The sequence below is a fragment of the Rhinatrema bivittatum genome, chromosome 2 (assembly GCF_901001135.1).
Source record: "Rhinatrema bivittatum chromosome 2, aRhiBiv1.1, whole genome shotgun sequence".
Classification (NCBI taxonomy): domain Eukaryota; kingdom Metazoa; phylum Chordata; class Amphibia; order Gymnophiona; family Rhinatrematidae; genus Rhinatrema; species Rhinatrema bivittatum.
Window position 1 is genome coordinate 331,298,198 of NC_042616.1, and position 24,637 is coordinate 331,322,834.

Genomic DNA, 24,637 nt, shown 5'->3' on the forward strand with positions numbered 1-24,637 from the left:
CGGTAAATCCAAGTGTGTTAGAACTGTCCTCTCGATGTCTGCACTATCCACCGGTGGATGATATTACAGTACACCCCTGTCTTTCAGTGACCTGAGTTCAACGTGTCCCCGGCATCGTGATGCCCATTGGACTGAAGGAGCAGGCCGGCGCTTCTCCCTTCTTTGATCACTTTCCAGACGGGAAGAGCGAGGGGAGTACTGCTCATGCTTCACACTAGAATGATCCATGCTCTGCTCGGTGCAAGGGTCTGGAATCCAGCCGGGCCTGCCTCTTCCCAGGCTGTGACCGCCGCCACTGACCGGACATGATCCGTGTTTCCCAGATCGGCAAGGCTCCTGATGTTGCTGGGCACAAAGTTTGTTGACTACCACCGCCGGGTGTGGAAAGAACCAGTGGTTGAGTGATGGTAGATTACTTGCGCTGCTACCATGTGAACAAGGGAATCCTGCAGTAAAAGCGTGTTCCATTGAGCTGGGAGTACCGGTATTGCCCACAGGTATGCTGGGTGCGGGTCCTCCATCTCGGGGAGGTGCAGGGTCTTTACCGTGTCCCAAGAGAGGGGTAGCATGGAGATCCAACCCCCTGAGCCCACCGGGGGGGGGGGGGGGGTGAATCGATGGCAGGCGGTACTCTTGTGTAGCACTACACTGATCCTTGTGTCTTGGGCGTTGGTTTCTCCTGATGTTGTTATCCCTGGAAGCCTGCTTGAGGCTTCAGTGTCAGTCAAGCACGATTAGTTGCTCCTAAAACCCCTGTTGGGGCTTGGAGCTGGTTGGGTCCTCAGGGGGTGCTGGCTGCGTTGTCAGCCACGGCTCTGGGGCTGTTGCGTCTGCGGCTCCCTGGATGACTGGTATGATTGTGGGCGAAAAAAAGGGTAGTCTCTACCCCCATGGTTTTGCGACTGCATTCTTCGTGGGGTTGAGGGATATCTTCTTCCCAGCTGTTGCTCCCCTGGGAGAGTCAGCGACTGCAGCACAACATTTTGTTCTTTTAACTGGGTGACCATCTCCCGCAGCTTATCGCCGAAAAGGTTATCGGGAAGGCAGGGAAGGTCAGCAAGCTTCTCATGGACATGTTCCCTAATGGGGCTCACCCGCAGCCATGCGTCTGGCTGCGATGGCTCCTGCGTAAATCCTGGCTGAGGTGTCAAATGCTTCATAGATAGTATGAAGCAAGTGGCGCAGTCCTTCCTCCATTGCATGTAACTGTGAGGGGGGTTCCCATCCGGATCAGTTGCCAAAACCATTCGTCTTAACGACTGAAGACATTCATATAAGTATTGGGTGATGTAGAACTGATGTTACTGAATCTTGACATTCAGCATTGCCACCTGGAATGTGCATTTACCAACACTATCCAGATACTTGTTATCCTTCCCCAGCGGGCCACTCGCGTGTAGCTGGGGTTTCTTTGCCCTCCTCATGGCTGATTCTACTACGATAAAGGCATGAGGGAGCTGCACCATGCTAAAAAAGAGTGACTCCCACATCCTGAACTTCAAGTCCGTTTTGCGCAAGGTTGCCGCCCCAGAAAATGGGAATTACCATGTCTGGATCATCACTTTATCCAGGACCGCATGGGAAGGCAATTTAGTTGGCTCTGCCAGTGCCTCAAAGATCTTGAGGATTCCTAGGACCTCCGCTCTGGGATTCGGCACTTTCTTGGTCTCGACCTTGAGAGTAGTGCCCACATTCTCCACAAAGTTTGAGTAGGAGAGTTATTCTGGTGGGGAGATGGACCTAGGTTGTCCTCCGGGGGATCTGAAGGATACCCTGTTGAGGAGTCTGGTGACGAGGCAAGCGACTTGTATGGCGATCCTTCTTGTGGCTCCTCGCCTGGGGGAGTTGTACTCGACTGGCTAATATCCACCCTCACGGGTGCCAATGGTACTCTGGGGATCGGACCTTCCTGCCCTCGGCATTGTTCCAGTGAGGTCAAGAAATGGGTCAGTACCTGCAATATCTGTGTCATCGCTTGTGCTGCCAGAGGGGTCTGCATTCCCTTAGGGGACCTCTAGGAGGTACTGCTGCTAGCAGAATGCTCGAGTCTGGCCCCCTCGGGTGAATCAGTTCCTGCTGTACATGGGACCCCGCTTATTCCTTTCCTCCAGGGGCTCCTGTGAGACCCTCCTGCCTTCGCCTGGAGGTGGACGACAGGTCTGAAAAGATCCTGGACAACTGGGAGGATCCCGTTGATCCCTGAGCAGATTCTAACTCCAAGTCTGACAGCCCTTCCCAATCTGGGACAGGGGCTCTATGCAGAGACTGTGGCTGGGATGTAGGTGACAAACCCACATCTGCCGCATGTTGAACTCTGTGGTCTGTCGGCCTCCCCCTCTCCACAGGGTCTGCATGGCACCCCCAACTCGGGCTAGTGCTCCGGTGAGAAGCTTCATCAGGTGATGCTCTTCGCCACTTTGATTTCTCCTCCTGGTAGGCCTGCTTTGATGCATGGTACTTCGATGCATCAGGTGCTTTGCGTCGATGCCATTATGCAGTGCATTGATTGCAACTTGCCCAGATTTAGAAGGCTGTTGCTCCACAGACTCTCCCCTGTGTCGAGGTCCACGAGGCCCTTTAATCGCCTGAGGGTCCTACTGAGCAGGCCCTCTTTTCCTTCTCGCTCAGGGGTTCCCAACTGGGGCCTGGAGAGGATTGGGTGGATCCTAAGGCTGACTGTGCAGTCTGGGGTGCTGCTGCCTCTTTCAGCTTCTGAATTTTTGCTGCTCTGTCTGCATGCCCTTGGAGACATGCGTCCACAGTCCCTGCAGTTGGCCTGGTTGTGGTCGGGCCCCAGGCAGATATAGCAGAGCATGTGTCCATCCGTAATGGACATAATCTTGCCACACTGGCAAGATTTGAATCCAGATGGTCTTGGCATCTTCACTTCTTGTTTTTGGGCACACGAGGAGTTAATTCCTGCAGTTCCAACAATGTAGCAGTGAGAGATAGGGAGCTCTGCTTGCAGCAATGCAGAACGAACAAGACTGAGGCAAGCTGGGAACCACGTGGTGACATGCACAGGCAGGCACACAGAGTTCAACTCTGTGTGCTCTTTGGAGCTCCATCACCTAGAGGACTGGAGGAATGTCCCCAGATGTCATGGCTAATTCAACCTGCTTATCTGCGGAAATCATACATTGTTCTCTTTTATATGTAAGGTATTGCATTAAATGTAACCCTTATCATACATATGTAGACTGCTGATAACCATGCACTTCACTCTGAGTACCATGGTGGAAGCGTAATAAGTCCTTGTAATAAATAATACATATAATGTTTGGCACATATATCATAGCCGACTCTATTATGACCTTGTCCCAAATATTTGTAGCTAACTTTCTGATGAACAACTGTTTGCACCTGGGGCAAAACTTGAAGCTGATGACCTGCTTCTTGGACATGCTGAGGAAAATCAACAAGTCAAAATCAATTGAAGAAATGTTTCTCTTGATAGAAGACTGTCCAAAAATAAGAAAAATTTGATCAGGCTGCCTGCTGGCACGGCCATACTGAAGAAAAACAACACAAACTAGTTCATTAGAATCAACAAAGAAGAAATAAAACTTACATGCTAAAAATCCCAGCTATGGCATTATTAAGAAGTTCTGGCAGAAAGGCCAGATAAAGCAAAATTGCTTACCTTGTAATAGGTGTTATCCCAGGACAGCAGGATGTAGTCCTCACATATGGGTGACATCAGTAATGGAGCCCTATGTACGGAAAAACTTCTTTCAAAGTTTCCCTGAAACTTTTGACTGGCACTAGAGTGCCTACTGAGCATGCCCAGCATGCCATGATATTCCCTGCCACAGGGGTCTCCCTTCAGTCTGTTTTGTAGCAATTAGCGTTAGCCAAAAATAAAATAATAAAACGTAACGTACCCAACTCCGCGGGGTGGCGGGTGGGTTTCGTGAGGACTACATCCTGCTGTCCTGGGATAACACCTATTACAAGGTAAGCAATTTTGCTTTATCCCAGGACAAGCAGGATGCTAGTCCTCACATATGGGTGATTAGCAAGCTAGAGGCTGAGTCATTTTGTAGTGAAACAGTGAAGTATTGTTGTTGTAAATGAGTCAGCCAAAGATCACAGCAGGTTGGATGTAGAAGGAGTTGGGATTACACTGGAAAAAAGTTCTTTAAGACGGATTGTCCATAGGCTGAATCTTGTCTTCCTTCTTTGTCCAAACAATAGTGAGCTGCAAAGGTGTGAAGAGAACTCCATGTTGCTGCTTTACAAATGTCCAGAATAGGTACAGAGCGAAGGTGTGCTACTGAGGTTCACATCGCTCTTACTGAATGTGCTTTTACTCGCCCTTAGAGAGTAAGGCCTGCTTTCTCATAACAAAACTGTATGCAGTCTGCTAGCCAGTTTGACAAAGTATGTTTACCCACTGCTTTACCAGGCTTGTTTGGATCATAAGATACAAATAGTTGACTAGATTTCCTTTGGACTGTGGTGCGGTTTATGTAGAAGGACAGCGCACGCTTACAGTCCAAGGTATGTAAGGCTCTTTCTCCCTGGTGAGAGTGAGGCCTTGGAAAAAAATGTTGGTAAAACTATAGATTGGTTCAGGTGGAATTCCGTGACTACTTTTGGAAGGAATTTTGGATGAGTACGGAGGACCACCCTATCATGAAGGAACTTAGTAAAAGGTTCGTATGTGACAAGTGCTTGTAGTTCACTGACCCTTCTAGCTGATGTAATGGCTATGAGGAAAACAGTTTTCCAGGTAAGAACATAAGAAAATGCCATACTGGGTCAGACCAAGGGTCCATCAAGCCCAGCATCCTGTTTCCAACAGTGGCCAATCCAGGCCATAAGAACCTGGCAAGTACCCAAAAAAAGTCTATTCCATGTTACCATTGCTAATGGCAGTGGCTATTCTCTAAGTGAACTTAATAGCAGGTAATGGACTTCTCCTCCAAGGTAAGATATTTAAGGTCGCAGGTATCTATGGGTTCGAATGGAGAACGCATGAGCCTGGCTAATACTACGTTTAGATCCCATTGTATGCTTGGGGAATGAAGTGGAGGTTTTAGGTGAGTTAAACCTTTCATAAATTTACTAACGAGAGGTTGTGTAGAGATAGGTGCGTCTCCCAGCTTGTTGTGGTAAGCAGAGATAGCACTTAGATGTACTCTTACAGATGAAGTCCTAAGACCAGAGTCTGAAAGATGGTATAGGTAATCTAGTAGTGAGGTAGTGGGGCAAGTGAAGGGATCTAAAGATTTCTGAGTGCACCACAAAGTAAACCGTTTCCATTTGTAGGAATAATTCTTTCTAGTGGAAGGTTTACGTGAAGCTATCAGCACTTGAGATATAGTGGTTGGAAGGTTGAGTAGTTGTAAGATCAAGCTTTCAACATCCATGCTGTCAGGGATAGGGATTGAAGGTTGGGATGGCGCAACCGACCCTGATCCTAAGTTATGAGATTGGGAGCTACTCCCAGGCGATTTGTATCCCTGACTGAGAGGTCTAGCAGTGTGGGAAACCATACCTGCCGAGGCCAGTATGGGGCTATGAGTATCATGGTCCCCTTGTCTTGCTGAAGCTTCACTAGAGTTTTGGTTATGAGTGGTATTGGTGGATACGCATATAAGAGGCCTGAGTTCCAATGGCGAGCAAAGGCGTCCGTTGGTAGGTTGCTCTCCTGTTGTAATAGGGAGCAGTAATTGTTCACTTTGTAGTTCAGATGTTGGTTGACCCCAGCGTTGGAAGATCTTGGTTGCTATCGTTGGATCCAAGGACCACTCATGTGGTTGGAACTGACGACTGAGGCGATTGCCTATTACGTTGCGGATGCCTGCCAGGTAAGTGGCTCGAAGAAGAATGGAGTGGGCTAGGGCCCAGTCCCAAATCTGAGCTGCTTCTTGGCAAAGGAGGTAGGAACCTGTTCCCCCTTGTTTGTTGATGTACCACATGGCTACTGTGTTGTCCGTTTGAATCAGCACAGTCTTGTGTGAGAGGCAGTCCTTGAACGCATGTAGCGCATAACGTATAGCTCGAAGCTCTAGGAAGTTTATATGAAAAGAGGCTTCAGCTTTTGTCCATGTCCCTTGGGTCTTGAGATGACCAATGTGTGCTCCCCAGCCTAAGGTGGACGCATCTGTAGTTAATGTTACTTGTGGAACTGGTTGCTGGAAAGGCAGACCTTTGAGCAAATTGTTCATTGATGTCCACCAGAGGAGAGAGGAACGCAGTTCCTGCGTTATCTGAATGGGGGTGGATAATGGTTGAATGGCTTGAATCCACTGAGATTTGAGTGTCCATTGCATTAGTCGCATGGTCAATCTGGCCATGGGAGTGACGTGAACTGTGGAGCCCATGTGACTGAGTAGGGTGAGGCACTGATGAGCTGTAACTTGAGATTGATTTCGGAGAGAGTGTGCCAGGAGAACGAGTGTTTGAGCATGGTCTCTTGGAAGAAATGCTTTTGCCATGATGGTGTTTAAATCTGCACCTATGAAATGTAGTAGGTGAGATGGTGTGAGATGGGATTTTTGGTAGTTGATGAGAAATCCCAAGGAGTGAAGCAAATTGACTGTGAGCTTGAGGGAATTGAGAGCTCCTTCTTGTGTCTGACTCCTGATGAGCCAATCGTCCAGATAAGGGAATACATGCACCTTTTGTTTGTGAAGATGTGCCACTGCTACTGCCAGACACTTTGTGAACACTCGAGGTGCTGAGGCTAGGCCGAATGGTAGTACTCTGTATTAAAAATGTTGACCTTTGACCAGGAATCGCAAATACTGGCGATGTGGAGGAAAGATGGGAATGTGAGTGTATGTGTCTTGAAGATTCAGAGAGCAGAGCCAATCTCCTCTTTGAAGGAGAGGTAGCACGGTGCCTAACGACACCATCCTGAATTTTTCTTTTTTGAGAAATTTGTTGAGATTTCTGAGGTCTAGGATAGGACGTAGGCCTCCGGTTTTCTTTGGAATGAGGAAGTAGTGGGAGTAAAATCCTCTGCCCTGCTGAGGCCCGGGGACTGGTTCTATGGCCCTGGCTCTCAGAAGGGTGGATAATTCTGCTTGTAGAATTTTGGAATGTTGATTCACTGTCCAAGATGAGAGTGGTGGATTTTCTTTTGGTACAGTGAGAAAATCTAGTCGGTAACCGTGGGCTGTTATGGAAAGAACCCATTGGTCTGTGGTTATGGAGGTCCAGGTGTGATGGAAATAGGTTACACGACCTCCTAACCGGTAGGTGCGGGAGTGGGTTGGTGGGTTGGCTGCTGCTCTCTGATGTCTTTCAAAAACCTGATGTTGAGGCAGTTTGAGGAGGTGGTTGGGGCCTTGCAGGCCTTTGCCTAGCTTGTGGGCGCTGAGCTGGGCGAGATGGTCTTGCCCGGTTTGATGGGGGATAGTAGCGGCTTTGGCGGTAATAAGGCCGCCTTATATCCCTTCTAGGAGGTCTTCTGACCGGGGGCTGAGATTCCTGAGGCAGTAAGGAAAGTTGCTTAAGTGTCTCAGTATGATATTTTATAGTCGCCACTGCTTCTTTAACCTTGTCGCCAAACAGGTTTGTCCCCCAAACAGGGGAGGTCAGCTAGTCTTTCCTGCACTTCTGGCCAGAGATCGGATGCTTTAAGCCAGGCCCATCTACGTGCTGTTATTCCTGAAGCTGAGAGACGTGCTGCAGTTTCAAAACTGTCATAGGTAGCTCTGACTTCATGTTTGCCTGCCTCTAGGCCTTTATGTACCAGTTGATGGAATGGTTCCTGATATTGGTCAGGGAGTGTGAGTACTAGGTCCTGAACTTGTTTCCAAAGGTTTCTTTGGTACTGGTTCATAAAGAGTTGGTAAGATGCAATCCGAGATACCAACATGGAACTTTGGAAAATTTTTCGGCCCAATTTGTCCATGAACAGTCTTTCCCAGGTGGTGTAGAGGCATGAGATTTTAATTTTTTAGCCTTTTTCTGGGCAGACTCTACGACCACTGACTGGTGTGGTAGGTGGGTTTTTTGAAATCCAGGTATTGGTTGGACTAAGTAGGTGGCATCTGACCTTTTATTGACCGCTGCCAGTGAACCTGGGTGTTCCCATATTCGGTACAAGAGTTCTTGTAATACTTCATGTACCGGCACTGCCAAAATCTCCTTTGGAGGGTCTACAAATTGTAGGACCTCCAGTGTCTTTTGTCTGGCATCCACCTCTGCATGCAACTGGAAAGGTATGGTGTCCGCCATGTCCTTCACGAAGTTTGAGAAAGATAAATCTTCCGGAGGAGACTTCCTACGGTCCTCAGGAGAAGATGGTTCAGACAATATGTCTTCTGAGGAGTACTCCGTCTCTGTGCCTGTGCCCCTTGGTGACCTCAGTGGTTGTGGTGTAACTGGCACCAGCGGTGGCTCCCTGGGCATCGGTGGAAGCAAGGGAGAACGAGGCTGATGAGGCCTGGGAACTCCTGATGGCCCTGGAACAGGTTCTTCTGGGATGTCTCTGGGCTTCTTCGATAAAGCATCGAGTAGAGTGTCCAGTTTGGTCATCAGTGGTTGAAGAACCGTGAAGTCTGAAGATGGCACCGATGGAGTCACCGGTGGAATCGGCAAGGGCCAGAAAAAAATGGTATGGAACCGCGAAAATCACGGGGAAAAAAAAAACCAAAAAAAACTTACCGCGATGGAACGGAAGGGAGACCCTTGCGGTGGAAAGTTTTTTCCGAACTTTTTCTAAAGTTTTATGTGTGGTGAAAATCACCACAGGACTCCAGATTAACCGCGAGGCTAACGGCTCCGCGGAAAAAAGAAGACTGAAGGGAGACCCCCTGTGGCAGGGAATATCATGGCATGCTCAGTAGGCACTCTGGTATCAGTCAAAAGTTCCAGGGAAACTTTGAAAGAAGTTTTTCCGTACATAGGGCTCCATTACTGATGTCACCCATATGTGAGGACTAGCATCCTGCTTGTCCTGGGATAAAAAAAAACAACACATTTCTGAATTTCTATGGGGCTGCAAGAAGTAAAGTGAGATCAGTTGTAGGGACCAGTGTAGCATGAAAACCAGTGCACATAGCCAGTGAAAGGCTTTTGCTTTTTCCAGAAAGCTCTGGAAGAATTCATTCATTCAACAAAGTGTGCAATCACATGTCTCATTTGTGTGACTCAGGGAATCTGCTGGTCTTCAAAGATAAGTATCTTATTTGATGAAATGAGTGAATCAAGTTATTTTGTTTTTTCAGAAATGATCCATATATATCTTCCAAAAATAAATGGATATGAACTGGCATGATGATTCATGAATACTATAGAATTTATGTTATGCAACTACAGGGACAACGTTCCATATACATGCAAGAAGTGGAACATATGTGCTAGATAATTACCTTAAGGATTGAAATTTGGGAGAAGTCCTTTTCTTCAAAATAGGCATGTGTAATCAGCTGGAGTTTTGCTTGAAGTAACCCGTACAAAGGCTTGAAAGAAAACCAAGTGTTATAAAGATATGCTCTCAGAACACAGACATTACTCATTTTCAGCCCTGACTTTCTTCCCTTGCTTCTGTCTTCGTAATTAGAAACACTTGTTCCCCATTCCCATGAAATCCAATTGTAGCATATTACTAGATCAAATCTTCTGCACCTGTCTTAATAAATTTCCATAGCCATGCTTTATTTCTGGAACAGTTATGTTTCCTTTCTTGAATTTAGAAAATAAATATATCAGAGCTGCAGCACTCTAGCCCAATTATCACCACAGTGGAAACAGCCCCATTATTTAATTGGTCATGGTTATGATCTAGGTTGGAACATGTCATATCCCAAGCTTTTATTTCTTTTTCTTCAATTGTAAAGGCAGGAGACTGAAATAGGAAATTCTGCAGTCATGCACCGGCTTGGAAATAAGACATTCTTTCCTGCTAGCGAGCAGTGATGCAGTCTTAACATAATTTGTTTCTTTAAGTTCCTTGAAACCTGAATATATGGACTTGCCAACTAAAGGCCAGAAAATCAAGTATTAAGGCTTGATTGAGCTTTGACAATAATTAAAGTTTTAAGTAAGGCTTTCTGCTTTTTACCTCTTTTACAAAGTTTTAAATCAAAATCTCTAATCTACATTTTTTTCTCAGGTAAAGTACTGCAAAGCATGCACAAGCTTTTGTTCAAGAAAATTGGAAACCTAGAAAATGATGGTATGTAAGGACCACAAGGCCCATCTAGTTTGCTCATTCCTTACAAAATATCACAAAGTACCAGATCTCAGGCTTTATTTATTTATTTAAAAATGTTTATATACCGCCTTTATAATTCAAAAGAATTAATCAAAACGGTTTACAACCAAACATACCTAATGGATAAATTATTTTAAAATAAAAATAAAAACAGTTTTCAACCGAAGAAACATAATAAACAAAATAAGAACAGAATAAAAACTAACATTAAAAATAATAATACAATGAACATTTGTGCCCTACATGATTAAACAGTGAATTGGGTTGAGTCTATAGTATTATTTCTTGTGGATATAACTGTTTGGAAGAAGTAGTGTCGATATGGAAGATAAATGAATGTTAATTTTGCAGGTTAGAAAGTAAACTGTATGCTTTCTGAAATAAATACGTTTTTAATGATTTTTTAAACTGTTGTGTGGAGGAAATGAGGCGAAGAGAGTCTGGGAGTGCATTCCATAAAACAGGGCCGGCTACTGAAAAAGCCCTTTTTCTAGTTAATTCGTGTTTAGCCAGTTTAACTGTGGGTACATCTAAAAGATTTTTGGAGAGAGAGATGAGTTGTCTGGGAGGTTTATATATGCGAAGATTAGTGCATAGCCAGGTAGATGAAATATTATAGATAAGCGAGTGAATATTGATAACACTTTGAACTGAATTTGGTTTTTATTGGCAACCAATGGAGAGAGAATAAAACAAGTGTAATATGATTTCGGCGTGAGGTACCTGCAAGCAGCCGAGCAGCAGAATTTTGAATTAATTGCAAAGGATATAGAGCAGAGTCTGATAAACCTAAAAATAGGGCATTGCAATAGTCCATACCCGAGAAAATCAAAGACTGTAAGACAGTACGATAATCTTTAAGAAAAAGGAAGGGTCGGATTCTTCAATAAATGTAATTTATAGAAGGATTTTTTTGTGATATTTGCAATATGATCGGCCATAGAAAGGTCTGAATTAATTGTGATACCTAGGCTGATAGTGGAAGTACTAATAGAGATAGGAATGCCCTTGAAATTTAAATGAGAAGGGGGCCCTATAGTGGAATTAGAAATGGAAGAAAGATGGGTAATAGTAGTTTTTGAGGGGTTCAATTTTAAGCGGTTATGGTCTAACCAGGTATTAATAGTGGAGAGAACCAAAGATATTAAAGAAAAAGTTTCTGACCATGAATTTTTATAAGGGACGAGCAACTGAATGTCGTCTGCATAAATTCGGAAGTAGACGTTTAAAGCTGTAAGAATGTGACAGAGGGGAAGCAAGTATATATTAAAAAGTATCGGGGATAGCGAAGAACCTTGTGGTACACCAGAAGAAGATATGTATGAGTCTGAGCAATGATTATTAACTTGAACGTGTATGTGACGATTAGTTAAAAATGATTGAAACCAAGAAAGAACAGTGGATTGGATGCCTATGGACTGTCAACCTGATAAAAGTATCTGATGATTCAGAGTATCAAACGCTGCGGATATATCTAAAGAGATGAGAATGTAGTCTGTGTATGCGTCGAACCCACGAAATACTGTATCAAAACAAGATAGTAGTAAAGTTTCTGTAGAGTGGCCTTTCCTAAAGCCGTGTTGGCCTGAATGCAGAAGGTCGTTATCACCTAAAAAGTTAGAAAGTTGTTTTAAGACTACCGATTCAATAAATCTGGCCAACGAAGGAATCAGGGCTATTGGCCTCAGATTACTGAAGTCTGAGGGATCTTTTGATTTATTTTTTTGGATAGGAAGAATGGCAATTTTTTTTAAATTGTCTGGAAAAATGCCGGACGATAGGGATTGATTAACCAAATCACTCAAGAACTGACAGGTACAAGGAGCAATAGCTTTGAATAATGTTCCTGAACAGGGATTAAAAGGAGAGTTAGTTGTTTTTTGCTTTTGGATTATATTCAAAATGGTGGAGTCAGAGATGAGCTCGAATTCAGTCCAAGACAGATGGGCAGGTGGGCTTTTAAAAATAGGGAAAGGTAAGGCCTGCAATCTGCGGCTCTTGCGTAATTGGCTAATGGGGACTTCCCATTATACTCCAGGGTCCACGGACCAAGCCCTTCTATATCCACTGGCCCCGTCTTATGTGTTGCAGGCCGGATCCAGTCATCTTCCGGTAGTTTTGTCCCAGGCGGCCCTTACTCGGCCACTTCGTTTGACTTGGTTGCGTCTCACAAGGCTCCTATTGATTCCTCCGATGTGTGCTTATTTCTTACCGTTTAAGGGGAATGCTGAGTTTCCTGTGGGATCTCAGTCTGCGATGTTTCGGCTATGGGAGTCCAGGGGAATCACCCATTTGGGACACTTGTGGACTCGGGAGGGGGTCTTTCTGCAGTTCTCGGCCTTTCGGGAGATGTACAATCTGGGACCTATCCATACTTTCCCATATTTGCAAGCCCGCCACTATGCGAATGCCCTGCCGGCGACAACTAAAGACCATCAGCTGTTTCTTACTCTAGATGGTATATTTCATTTTGAGAGACCCACGGTCCCATCCCTCTCTGGTTATTATAAGACGTTGCAGCAAAGGTCCATGGTAGATGTCTGCTCTTCCCTGGTGGCTCGTTGGAACAAAGACGGAGACTTTTTGTGTTACGAATCTTATTTTGCGTATCTGTTTTCGACGCATCTCCAGGATCTCTACTCATATGTACTTCAGGGAAATGCAATTTAAATTTTTAAGTAGGGCCTACGTTTCTCCTCAAGGGGCGTACCATTTGAAAATTGCCACATCGCCGGTATGCTCCCGTTGTCCTGGGACGGTGGGTACTCTGTCCCATGTTTTTTGGACGTGCCCAGTGATTCGGCGTTTTTGGCACAAGATAGCGGACTTTTTGGCAGACTTGCTGGATGTTGTACTGCCGGTTTCCCCCATGTGGTTTTTATTTGGTTGCATTTCCCCTATTAGAGTTCGAGATCCTGGAGTGCGACTGCTGTTACAGAAAGCCAGCCTGGTGGGGAAAAAAGTTATCTTGCAGGTCTGGAGATCCACGGACCCCCCATCCTTCTGGGCCTGGAGGAATCAACTACATGCGATGTTGACTATGGAGAGTATGGCGGCTCGGGGTTCTCCGAGACGACGACAGCAGTTTTTCAACATCTGGAATCCGTATATTCAACGGCTATCCCCCCGGGCACGTAGCCTCGTGCTCAATGAGTGAGTGCGGCCATCGACCTTCTGAAGGCCTCGCCTGGCACCCCAGTCTACACTGCCTGGCGCCATTCGTCCATTCCACTAGTACTGGACTCTAAGGGTAGGGGAGGGGGGGAGGGGGGAGGTACTGTTGATCTTCAGTTGGGTTTCTTATGCGGGGGAGGGATCAGATCTCACCCTCCCCCTTTGTTGTTGTATTTGTTCTTGTCTTTATTGAAAATCCAATAAAATTGTTTAAACATAAAAAAAAAAAAAAATAGGGAAAGGTAAATGTTGAAACTCCTTAGAGATGATTTCTATTTTGTTTTTAAAATGACACGCTATTTTATTACAATCTTCAAGACTGTAATTCGAGTTGTATGGATTATTAATAGTGGTTAAGGATTTTACAATTTTAAACAGAACGTTTGGATTCCCATGGGCTTCAGAAATCTTTTTGGAAAAGAAGGATTTTTTTGCTTTGTTGATTTCTTTATTATAACATCTTAATGTACTATAATAATCGTTCTTTGTTTGCGCAGATTTATTCTGTCTCCATCTACGTTCTTTTAGTCTAACAAGGGATTTGAGAGTACGTAGAGACTGAGAAAACCAAGGGGTGTTAATTTTTTCTTTTTTGGGAGTAACTTTTTTCAAGGGAGCTAAGGAATTTAATGTGGAAGAAATAATAGAATTCCAGGTATTTACAGTATCTGTGCATGTAGAGGCAATCTGAAAAGCTGATTGAGCAGATATCCAGATAAAGCTTCAATAAATGAGTCTGAAGAAATGAATTTCCTTTTCCAGACTACTTGAGAACTATTTACTCTAAGGACAGGGGATTGGACACTTAACTTAAACTGAATAAGAAAATGGTCCGACCAAGGTATGGGTGAAATATCAATATGCTTTGAAAGGGGAGAGGCATAAGAGGCATTGCAAAATAAAAGATCTAAGGTGTGTCCTCGCTGATGAGTTGGTTCTTGAATTAGTTGTTCCCAGCCAAAACCTGTTAAAGCATCTAGAAATGCAGATTCAATATTAGACAAAGTAGAGGCATTTACATGTAAATTAAAATCTCCTATTAATATAGTTTTTGACAAATCTACTGGGAGAGTTGAAATGATTTCTAAAAAACTAGATAAGTCGTTATGTAAAAATTTCGGAGGACAGTAGATCAGACATATATTTATAGGGGAGGTTTACCCTCAAATCCAAGGATCCTCTCTATCCTTATCCCAAACTTTCTTGAATATTGTTAATATTTGTCTCCATCTTCTCCACTGGGAAGCTGTTTCATATATTAGTATTTCCTAACATTCTCTTCAGTATGCCCACTTTGAGCTGCATTATCATGAGACCTTTCGGCCCTATTTTTCTAAAACATAGATAATCCCTCGATTCTAACGCATTTCTAAACAGTTGATACCCAGAGAAGAATTTTACCTTGGGGTTCTTTACTCAGATTGTTATTATGACCAGAAAATGCCCTAAGGATCAATAATGCTCCCATAACCTGCATTATTTTTATAATACAAATAAATATAAAATTAGCAAAAGAACATTAATGCCAGCCTCCCAGTAGCCAGATTCAGGAGACGTTCAATAATGAGAACCCACAATCTTGCTGATTAAACAGCAGTTAAATATTTAAGCGCATTTTGTAGAGAACTTATTGAGATGGGTGCATCAATTTCGCTGTGTATCAGCTTAGTCTAGTCTATGATGTATATGTGTGACTGCCCAGCATTAGTCAAGTGGCCATGCACACTGCACATAAAGCAGGCAGGAGGCAGGAAGAGAAGGGGACAAGCTGCTCAAGGCAGCACAGGAGCTGGGAGGATTGTCACAATCAGTGCTCTCCATCTTTGCCAGCCCCATGGTAGCACAGAACCTAGAAAAAATGAGGGAGATGCGGAGTTGGAGGCAGCGCAAAAGCTGGGAGGAAAGTGGTAAGAGAAGCCATAGTGTGGGGCGCTGCAGTGGACAATTGCCATGTTTGCAGGCCCCACAGCAGTGCAGAACCCAGACAGAGAGGGGAGCGATGAGTGGAGTCTGTGTAGTCGCTATTGCTGCAGCCAGTGCTCAGCTTTCTGCTGGCTATGAGTGAAGAACAAGGAGAACGCTTCCACCAAGACAACAAGACCATGAAACAGATATCAAGGCAGATGGAACACAAACATGATGGCAGACTACTGCTGGTGTTTACAGCATGACAACCCTGATCATAACTATTCCAGAGCATCCAAAATGAGAAAATTTCTCCCTAACAATTACAATTTACACAACTATTGCTCTCTTGCAGGCCAATACAGTAAGGCGCGGTAGGAAGAGCTGCGTTAGTGCCGGGCGCACCTGTGGTTGCCGCACGCACAGTCCGGCTCACCTACCGCTCGATACTGTATTTAAATTGCTTGCAAATGCAAGCCGCGTCCAAGAAGCGTCCGTGAAGCGTTAGGCCCGCACAACCCATTTTACTGTATAGAGCGCTATACAATATCCTGGGTGCGCTGGCCTAATGCTTCACGGACACGCTGGTATCTGTCATTTCAAATGGTACCAGGAAGCGGACGGTTCTCCTACGCTCGAGATTGCCAGTCCTCTCTCCCCTCCTCCCGAAGCAAGGCGCGAACAGCCTTGCTTCGGGAGGAGGGGAGAGAGGACTGGCAATCTCGAGCGTAGGAGAACTGTCCGCTTCGTTGCTACTTTTTATTTTTTTTGGCTTTTTCGATTTACACTGCCAGTCCTCTCTCCCCTCCTCCCGAAGCAGTGTGTCCGTGAAGCAGTAGTCTGCCATCATGTTTGTGTTCCATCTGCCTTGATATCTATGTTTCATGGTCTTGTTGTCTTGGTGGAAGTGTTCTCCTTGTTCTTCACTCATAGCTCCAAGATTTGCTGCAACTTCAAAGCCTCTTGAATGAATGAATGCTGCTGTCAGTTTTCATGCTGCTTATATAGCCATAAAATGCCGACGTCAGCAGTTTTAAATTGTTTAATAAGCAGTCTTCTTATTGGTTATAGTGATTGCATATTCAACTGTCTTTCTGCGCATTCATTATCTTTTTGTGTATTCAACATATCTAAATAATAATGTTATGTTATTGCTATAAGAGTTTGAGTAGACAGCGTTTTGCGGAAAAACTGGACATGACTGGATGAAACGGATGTGATTTTTGGATTCAGCACACTAAAATACATAAAGATCACATGTTATCTTGTGGTCAGCAAAATTGATGTAGACCTGAGAGGTGACAAACATCTGGAAAGTTGAAGTAGATGGCATATGATTAAATAACTTTGTTATGTTATGCTTGGCTGTTTTTAAAAACAGAACACACAGATTGCTCCTTTCTTTTTTCGCAGGAGGGGAGAGAGGACTGGCAGTGTAAAGCAACGACTTACTTTTTTTGCAGCCCTCCTCCGGAGATGGACATCGGCGGAGATGGATTGCGGCTCCCCTGCCTCCCGGCAAAGATGGATGCCTGCACGGGCGAAAGTGGCCATTGGGCCGCTCAAGACATGACGTCACATGTCGTGATGTCAAACGTCGTGACGTCATGCCTTGAGCGGCCCAATTGCACGCACAGGGCCCGCTTTTGCCCGTGCAGGCATCCATCTTCACCTCCGGAAGGCAGGGGAGCCGCGATCCGTCTCCGCCGATGTCCGTCTCCGGAGGAGGGCTGCGAAAAATGTAAGTCGTTGCTTTACACTGCCAGTCCTCTCTCCCCTCCTCCCAAAGCAAGGCTGCTTTACGCTCCTTGCTTCGGGAGGAGGGGAGAGAGGACTGGCAATCCCGAGCGTATGAGAACCGTCCACTTCATTGCTACTTTTTTTTTTTGGCTTTTTTCGATTTTTTCCGCTTTCGTTGCTTCGGGAGGAGGGGGAAGAGGACTGGGGCTGCCTGGAGACCAGCACCCATTGACGCGGCCAGGGCAGGTGAGAGGGGGCTGGGGGTAAGTTTGCCGCCTACCCTTACCCCTGCCTCTAACGCAGAGGTAAGGGTAGGCGGTAAGTTAGCAGGTTAAACGTGCGGCAAAACGGCAGGGTAAAAAAGCGATAGTCGGGGCGCGTGTTACTGTATGGGAGGGAATAGCTAATTCGATCGTTTACATCTAATATACATGCCGCGGGCGGAAGGGGTTACCCGGTGATTTAAAGAGGCGGTAAGAATCGGTTAAAGGGGATTGTGTATCGCAGGAAGGGCTAACGCGGCCGGAAAGTGAGTAGAAAGCGGATTAGGAGCGGGGTAACCGCGGCCGCACTTTACTGTATTGACCTGTTGGTTAGACGATAGACTCGTTTTTTGCATGAAACAAATATATTACCCTTGATATTCGACTTTATAATCTTTAATCAAACATTTCTCATTTGTGAAAAAATCTGACATATTGCATATTTTTTTACGTCTTATTTGGAATCAGCACCTTTCATTTGGGTAAAAATCAGCAAAAATAATTAGGTCAGCAGAAAACGTTTTTTCAAATGTAGACCAGTGTTAATTTTAGAATTTCTACTCAATGGTTATTTTGGATAGAAAGGTGCTAAAATAAGACCTTATGAGAGGTTTGTCAACTTACAAAGAAACAAACCAGATTAAATTAACTTGTTTAGTTCTTACCAGCTGGCTCAACACACAAACACTTTTCTGTACAGTTTCTCGGGTAACATCTGCTTGTCGAACTTTTAATGACTACAAGAAAGCAAGAAGAGAGTCACATGCAAAAGTATTGTTGCCCAGGCATCTACCCTGTGATCATATTTCTAATTCTGAAATCACAAAGAAAAAATGGTTTGAACTTGACACGACATATGAAGGCAGAGTGAAAAATAGCCTAGCGAATGGGGTTTTTTTTAATGTTGTGTGAAGAGTTACAAAAGCAAATATGCTCCCTGCCTCAGTGGACAGATGAAGGCAGCAGACACTGTACATTGCTCAGATGTTACACAAAGACTGGGCTAGAAAACCAGCATCAGAGGAAGAGGAATATTAACCCGCTCTCACTATTCTCTTCAGCATGACTTGGCCACCACTGTTCTATTATAAATTTGCAGCAGAGGATTAGAAATTATTACATTCATAATCTACCGCATTTAAAATCTTCCCCTCTGATGCATCTTACCTTTGGGGAGTTACTTTTAAAGCATTTGCATATTAGGCTGTCTACTGATCGCCCTCCTCCCCCCCCCCCCCCCCCCCCCCCCATAGGTAGATGTGGTAGCTAGGGTCAATCTAATAGCTCAATGTCTAAACCAATAAATATTAATTTTGCCATTAATATATTGCAGTTCATTTTGAGAGGCTTTCACTAAATGAATAAAATGTACTGCACTGAAACAAACGCTTCTGAAGTCCTTACTGTGAACAGGCATTTTAAAACCATGGAATATTTAAACCCAGGTAATGACAGAAACCAGGGACCACAGCTTTCATATTCATTCACTTCACTTCACTTCAAAAGAAGGGACCATTCTCTGTTCAGATCTAGGGTGAACAATCATTAGTGCCCTAATTCTGAAGAAATGGCTCCCCTAGTTCCAAATTTATTTGGTTTATATTAAGAACATAGTGAGTTACATTCAGGTATAGGAGAAGTATTTCTCTGTACCCAGATGGCTTTCACTCTAAATTTGTACCTGAGGCATAGCGGAGAAAGTGACTTGCTCAAGGTCAACTAGATTTGAACCCTGGCTTCCTTGGTTTTCAGCCTGCTACTCTAACCACTAGGCTACTTCTTCAAGACATGCATTAAAGAATTGCTTGTCTCTTCAGTTCTTGAATGCATGTTTGTCTCCATCCTCTCACATGCTTCCCACCAATGCTAACACACATCTTCCTCCATATTATTATCCCCCTTTCACCTTCTTCCGGTGTCAATGTTCCTCCTCAGCACAGGTGTGGCACATTTTAACATCCTGAAGATGGAACCATGGGGGAGTGATGGTGGGTGAGGAGAACCATGAAAGATGGGAAGGTTACAGACAATAGGGGTAGTAAAGTAGAAGCAGTATCACTATATGGGACTTAGGAGCATCATGTGAGGTAGGATGGAGCGGGTTGACAATGAATGACATCAGGGGGGAGAACGAGCTGGTTGGGAAGAAATAGGAGTGAACAAAAATTCAGAAGCTCAAGAAGTACAACACCCATGGGGAGTACTTTTACTACTTGTTCCTGACATGTACATTTCTAGTTAAAAACCATTCTTGAATCAAAGTTATTTATTTATTTTATTTATTTTTAATTTTTATATACCGAAGTTCTTGTGAGAACCACAAATCACTCCGGTTTACATAAAATGATGAACTGCCCAGAAGAGAAAGGGGCTTTACATGGAACCATAGAACAGATGGAACAATATAACCGAATGTCAATTTAACATAGTAATAAATAAATATATGAGTATAATATATACAATTTAACTATTTAATGTAGAAATAATAACATGTTAAAGCTACAGTATAAATACAATAAAAATATGATGAACTTTTGTACTCAAAGATTGATTGAACAGTTGCAGAGTCCTGATAGTAGGACTTGGTGAAGTGTCCATAATTAGGAAGTCCTCCCTAAGAGGAGAAAAGACAACCAAGTTACACACTTGGTTGTCTTTTCTCCTCTTTTCGTGCTGGGAGAGAGTGAATGAATGTTCAAATATAGAAAAACAAAGTCCACAAAGAACAGCTGTAAATTTTTTTCCTTCAAGTGGTACAGTACCATCCACATCTCTACACCTAAAACTGTGAAGACAAGCTACTAAGAATGTCTTAAAATACATTTTATTTAAATAAAAAATATAGTATTCATTACATCAAAATGTACATAAAAAGATACCTGAACTTGAACAAAGGAAGCCCTGACAAAGATAGGTGAAAAAAAAAAAAAAAAGACAGTACACAATTCTGTTTACCAATACAAAGTCTTTGCATGAAAGGATAAATCAAAACCATGTGCTTTTATTTTAATGATGTACATTTTATCTACAATTATAATTACCTTGGCTTCAATCTGCCTGTAGCAAGACACGCCATATACAGTCTTTCGATTTCCACTCCTTGGTGGTAAGTGGAAGAACACCGTATCTAAGAGGGAACAAAATATTATGCATCATAATATTATACTTTTACTCAGTATTTGACATGTAATTTTTAAAAAACTAATTTCCAAGAAGGATCACAGACACACTGTAATTCCAATTTGAGTGTTATTCTTGTCTCTGTAATTCTCTTACATTTTTCCTTTAGTATTCGATTAATTTAGGTTTTTTTTTAAGTTATCTAATCCATTTCCCCCATCTACAAATCAGCTGAAAATGCTGAGAAAGATGCAAGATACATAATTTAGCAAGACAAAACAGTCATTTCAATGCAAATAGCATTGAATATTGTGCACAATTCTTGAGACTACACCTTCAAAAGGATATAAACAGGATGGAGCAGGTCCAGAAGGTGGTTTCTAAAATGGTCAGGGATCTTCATTCTAAAGCATATGGGGATAGACAAACATCTAAACATGCGAGATAGGGGAGATATGATAGAGACATTCAAATATCTCAACGGTTACCATGCACAGGAGATGAGCCTTTTTCAACAGAGGTTGAAGGAACAAGCTTAGGAAATATTTCTTTACAAAGAGAGTGTGGATGTGTGGAACAGCCTTCCAGTGTAAGTGGTTGAGATAAAAACAGTATCTGTATTCATCAAAGCATAGGATAAATACAGGGGATCCCCCTAAGGAAGTGATGAGAATTATAATGCTCAATTAATTTGACAGATGGGCAGACTTGCTAGGCCATACAGTCTTTCTGCTGTCATGTTTCTATGATTCTAAACTTTATATCTAATATCATCGGATCACAATATTTAACAAAGAACTGGAAACTTCAAATCAGTTTCTCTGTATCAGCAATGTAGATCACTTAGCAATAATTTTGGTTTTCTGCATTTGCAATGCATGTGCCTTGTTAGCAAGTATCCAATGTTTCTAAGTGGGATTCTTCCTTACTTCCCTGGACATGAGAATCAAGTTATTTGAATGCACATTTCTAGGCCAGCCTAGTGACACAGTGCAGTGCACTAACTTACCGCAGACACAGGTTCAATTTCCAGCTCATCATGCTGGCAGAGGATAGGAAGACTGTGAAGGCAAAACCAAAACCCCTGGGAACTGGAGCCATTATCAATCTTTGTGGATCAATTTTTGAAGACTGTGATGTCAGAGACATGTTCTTATCTAAGAGACACTAAACATTACAGTGTACTACAGGACTCCAGGATATGTATTTGGTGACCTTAAGATATAAAAGCATTATATACCAGCATTCCTCAAGATGAGACACTGAATGTAATCCGCAGTACTCTGGATATGAGACAGCGGCCACAGAGAATTCCTACAGAATTCATTTATACAAAGGCAGAGATTGCTCTTTGTGAAAATTATTTTTGATTTGAGCACACTTTTTCGAACAGATCCACGTACAGCCATGGGGGCCACCATAGCCCCTGACTTAGCTAGTTTGTATATGTCTATGTTTGAAGAACAATCCTTTCATACAGTATTGGTTTTTAAGCATATGCATTTGTGGGTCCAGTACATCGATATTTTCCTTTTTGTAGAAATCGGCCAAAAAAGCACTACAAGATTTCATCTCATGGTTGAATGCATAAAATACAAATCTAGTGTTCACCATGACTTATTTAAGTACCACCATCTATCTTGATGTAAATATCAAAAAGGAAGTGGGACTGAGCACGTCTATATTTAAGAACATAAGAACATAAGAAATTGCCATGCTGGGACAGACCAAGGGTCCATCAAGCCCAGCATCCTGTTTCCAACAGAGGCCAAAAACCAGGCCACAAGAACCTGGCAATTACCCAAACACTAAGAAGAACCCATGCTACTGATGCAATTAATAGCAGTGGCTATTCCCTAAGTATAATTAATAGCCATTAATGGACTTCTCCTCCAAGAACTTATCCAAACCTTTTTTGAACCCAGCTACACTAACTGCACTAATTACCTTCTCTGGCAACAAATTCCAGAGCTTTATTGTGCGTTGAGTGAAAAAGAATTTTCTCCAATTAGTCTTAAATGTGTTACTTGCTAACTTCATGGAATGCCCCCTAGTCCTTCTATTATTCGAATGTGTAAATAACAGAGTCACATCTACTCATTCAAGACCTCTCATGATCTTAAAGACCTCTATCATATCCCCCCTCAGCCGTCTCTTCTCCAAGCTGAACAGCCCTAACCTCTTCAGCCTTTCCTCATAGGGGAGCTGTTCCATCCCCTTTATCATTTTGGTTGCCCTTCTCTGTACCTTCTCCATCGCAACTATATCTTTTTTGAGATGCGGCGACCAGAATTGTACACAGTATTCAAGGTGCGGTCTCACCATGGAGCGATACAGAGGCATTATGACATTTTCCGTTCTATTTACCATTCCCTTCCTAATAATTCCCAACATTCTATTTGCTTTTTTGACTGCTGCAGCACACTGAGCCGACGATTTTAAAGTATTATCCACTATGATGCCTAGATCTTTTTCCTGGGTGGTAGCTCCAAACATGGAACCTAACATCGTGTAACTACAGCAAGGGTTATTTTTCCCTATGTGCAACACCTTGCACTTGTCCACATTAAATTTCATCTGCCATTTGGATGCCCAATCTTCCAGTCTTGCAAGGTCCTCCTGTAATGTATCACAGTCTGCCTGTGATTTAACTACTCTGAATAATTTTGTATCATCCGCAAATTTGATAACCTCACTCTTCGTATTCCTTTCCAGATCATTTATATATATATTGAAAAGCACCGGTCCCAATACAGATCCCTGAGGTACTCCACTGTATACCCTTTTCCACTGAGAATATTGACCATTTAATCCTACTCTCTGTTTCCTGTCTTTTAACCAGTTTGTAATCCACGAAAGGACATCGCCTCCTATCCCATGACTTTTTAGTTTTCGGAGAAGCCTCTCATGAGGGACTTGTCAAACGCCTTCTGAAAATCCAAATACACTACATCTACCGGTTCACCTTTATCCACATGTTTATTAACCCCTTCAAAAAAATGAAGCAGATTTGTTAGGCAAGACTTCCCTTGGGTAAATCCATGTTGACTGTGTCCCATTAAATCATGTCTTTCTATATGCTCTACAATTTTGATCTTGAGAATAGTTTCCACTATTTTTCCCGGCACTGAAGTCAGGCTCACTGGTCTATAATTACCCGGATCGCCCCTGGAGCCTTTTTTAAATATTGGGGTTACATTGGCTACCCTCCAGTCTTCAGGTACAATGGATGATTTTAATGATAGGTTACAAATTTTAACTAATAGATCAGAAATTTCATTTTTTAGTTCCTTCAGAACCCTAGGATGCATACCATCCGGTCCAGGTGATTTGCTACTCTTTAGTTTGTCAATCTGGCCTACTACATCTTCCAGGTTCACAGTGATTTCGTTCAGTTCGTCTGAGTCATCACCCCTGAAAACCATCTCCGGAACTGGTATCTCCCCAACATCCTCATTAGTAAACACGGAGGCAAAGAATTCATTTAGTCTTTCTGCAATGGCCTTATCTTCCCTAAGAGCCCCTTTAACCCCTCTGTCATCTAATGGTCAAGGTAAGTGTAAAACATTGATAAGACAGGCGAAGAGAGAATTTGAAATGAAGTTGGCCATAGAGGCAAAAACTCATAATAAAAACTTTTTAAAATATATCCTCACAGGTTTCTTGCTTTGGATATATTTTTAAAAGTTTTTATTATGAGTTTTTGCCTCTATGGCCAACTTCATTTCAAATTCTCTCTTCGCCTGTCTTATCAATGTTTTACACTTACCTTGACAATGCTTATGTTTTATCCTATTTTCTTCAGATGGATCCTTCTTCCAATTTTTGAAGGAAGTTTTTTTGGCTAAAATAGCCTCTTTCACCTCACCTTTTAACCATGACGGTAATCGTTTTGCCTTCCTTCCACCTTTCTTAATGCGCGGAATACATATGGACTGCGCCTCTAGGATTGTATTTTTAAACAGTGTCCAAGCCTGTTGAACACTTTTAACCTTTGCAGCTGCACCTTTCAGTTTTTTTCTAACTATTTTCCTCATTTTATCAAAGTTTCCCGTTTTAAAATTTAGTGTTAGAGCTGCAGATTTACTTATTGTCCCCCTTCCAGTTATTAGTTTAAATTTGATCATGTTATGATCACTGTTGCCAAGTGGCCCCACCACCGTTACTTCTTTCACCAAATCTTGCGTTCCACTAAGAATTAAATCTAAAATAGCTCCCTCTCTTGTAGGTTCCTGAACCAATTGCTCCATGAAGCAGT

General features: G+C 43.1%; 1 protein-coding gene across 1 annotated transcript in view; it reads right to left on the minus strand.

Moving 5' to 3' along the window:
* The window catches only part of AVL9 (AVL9 cell migration associated), a 207,990-nt gene that overhangs the window by 116,895 nt on the left and 66,458 nt on the right, over positions 1 to 24,637 (minus strand). The window contains exons 3-5 of the mRNA XM_029589795.1: positions 20,301 to 20,386; positions 17,925 to 17,996; positions 9,333 to 9,422 (exon numbers count right to left, since the gene is read on the minus strand). Of these exons, the coding sequence (XP_029445655.1) occupies positions 9,333 to 9,422; positions 17,925 to 17,996; positions 20,301 to 20,386 (248 nt within the window). The remainder of the gene's footprint in view (positions 1 to 9,332; positions 9,423 to 17,924; positions 17,997 to 20,300; positions 20,387 to 24,637) is intronic.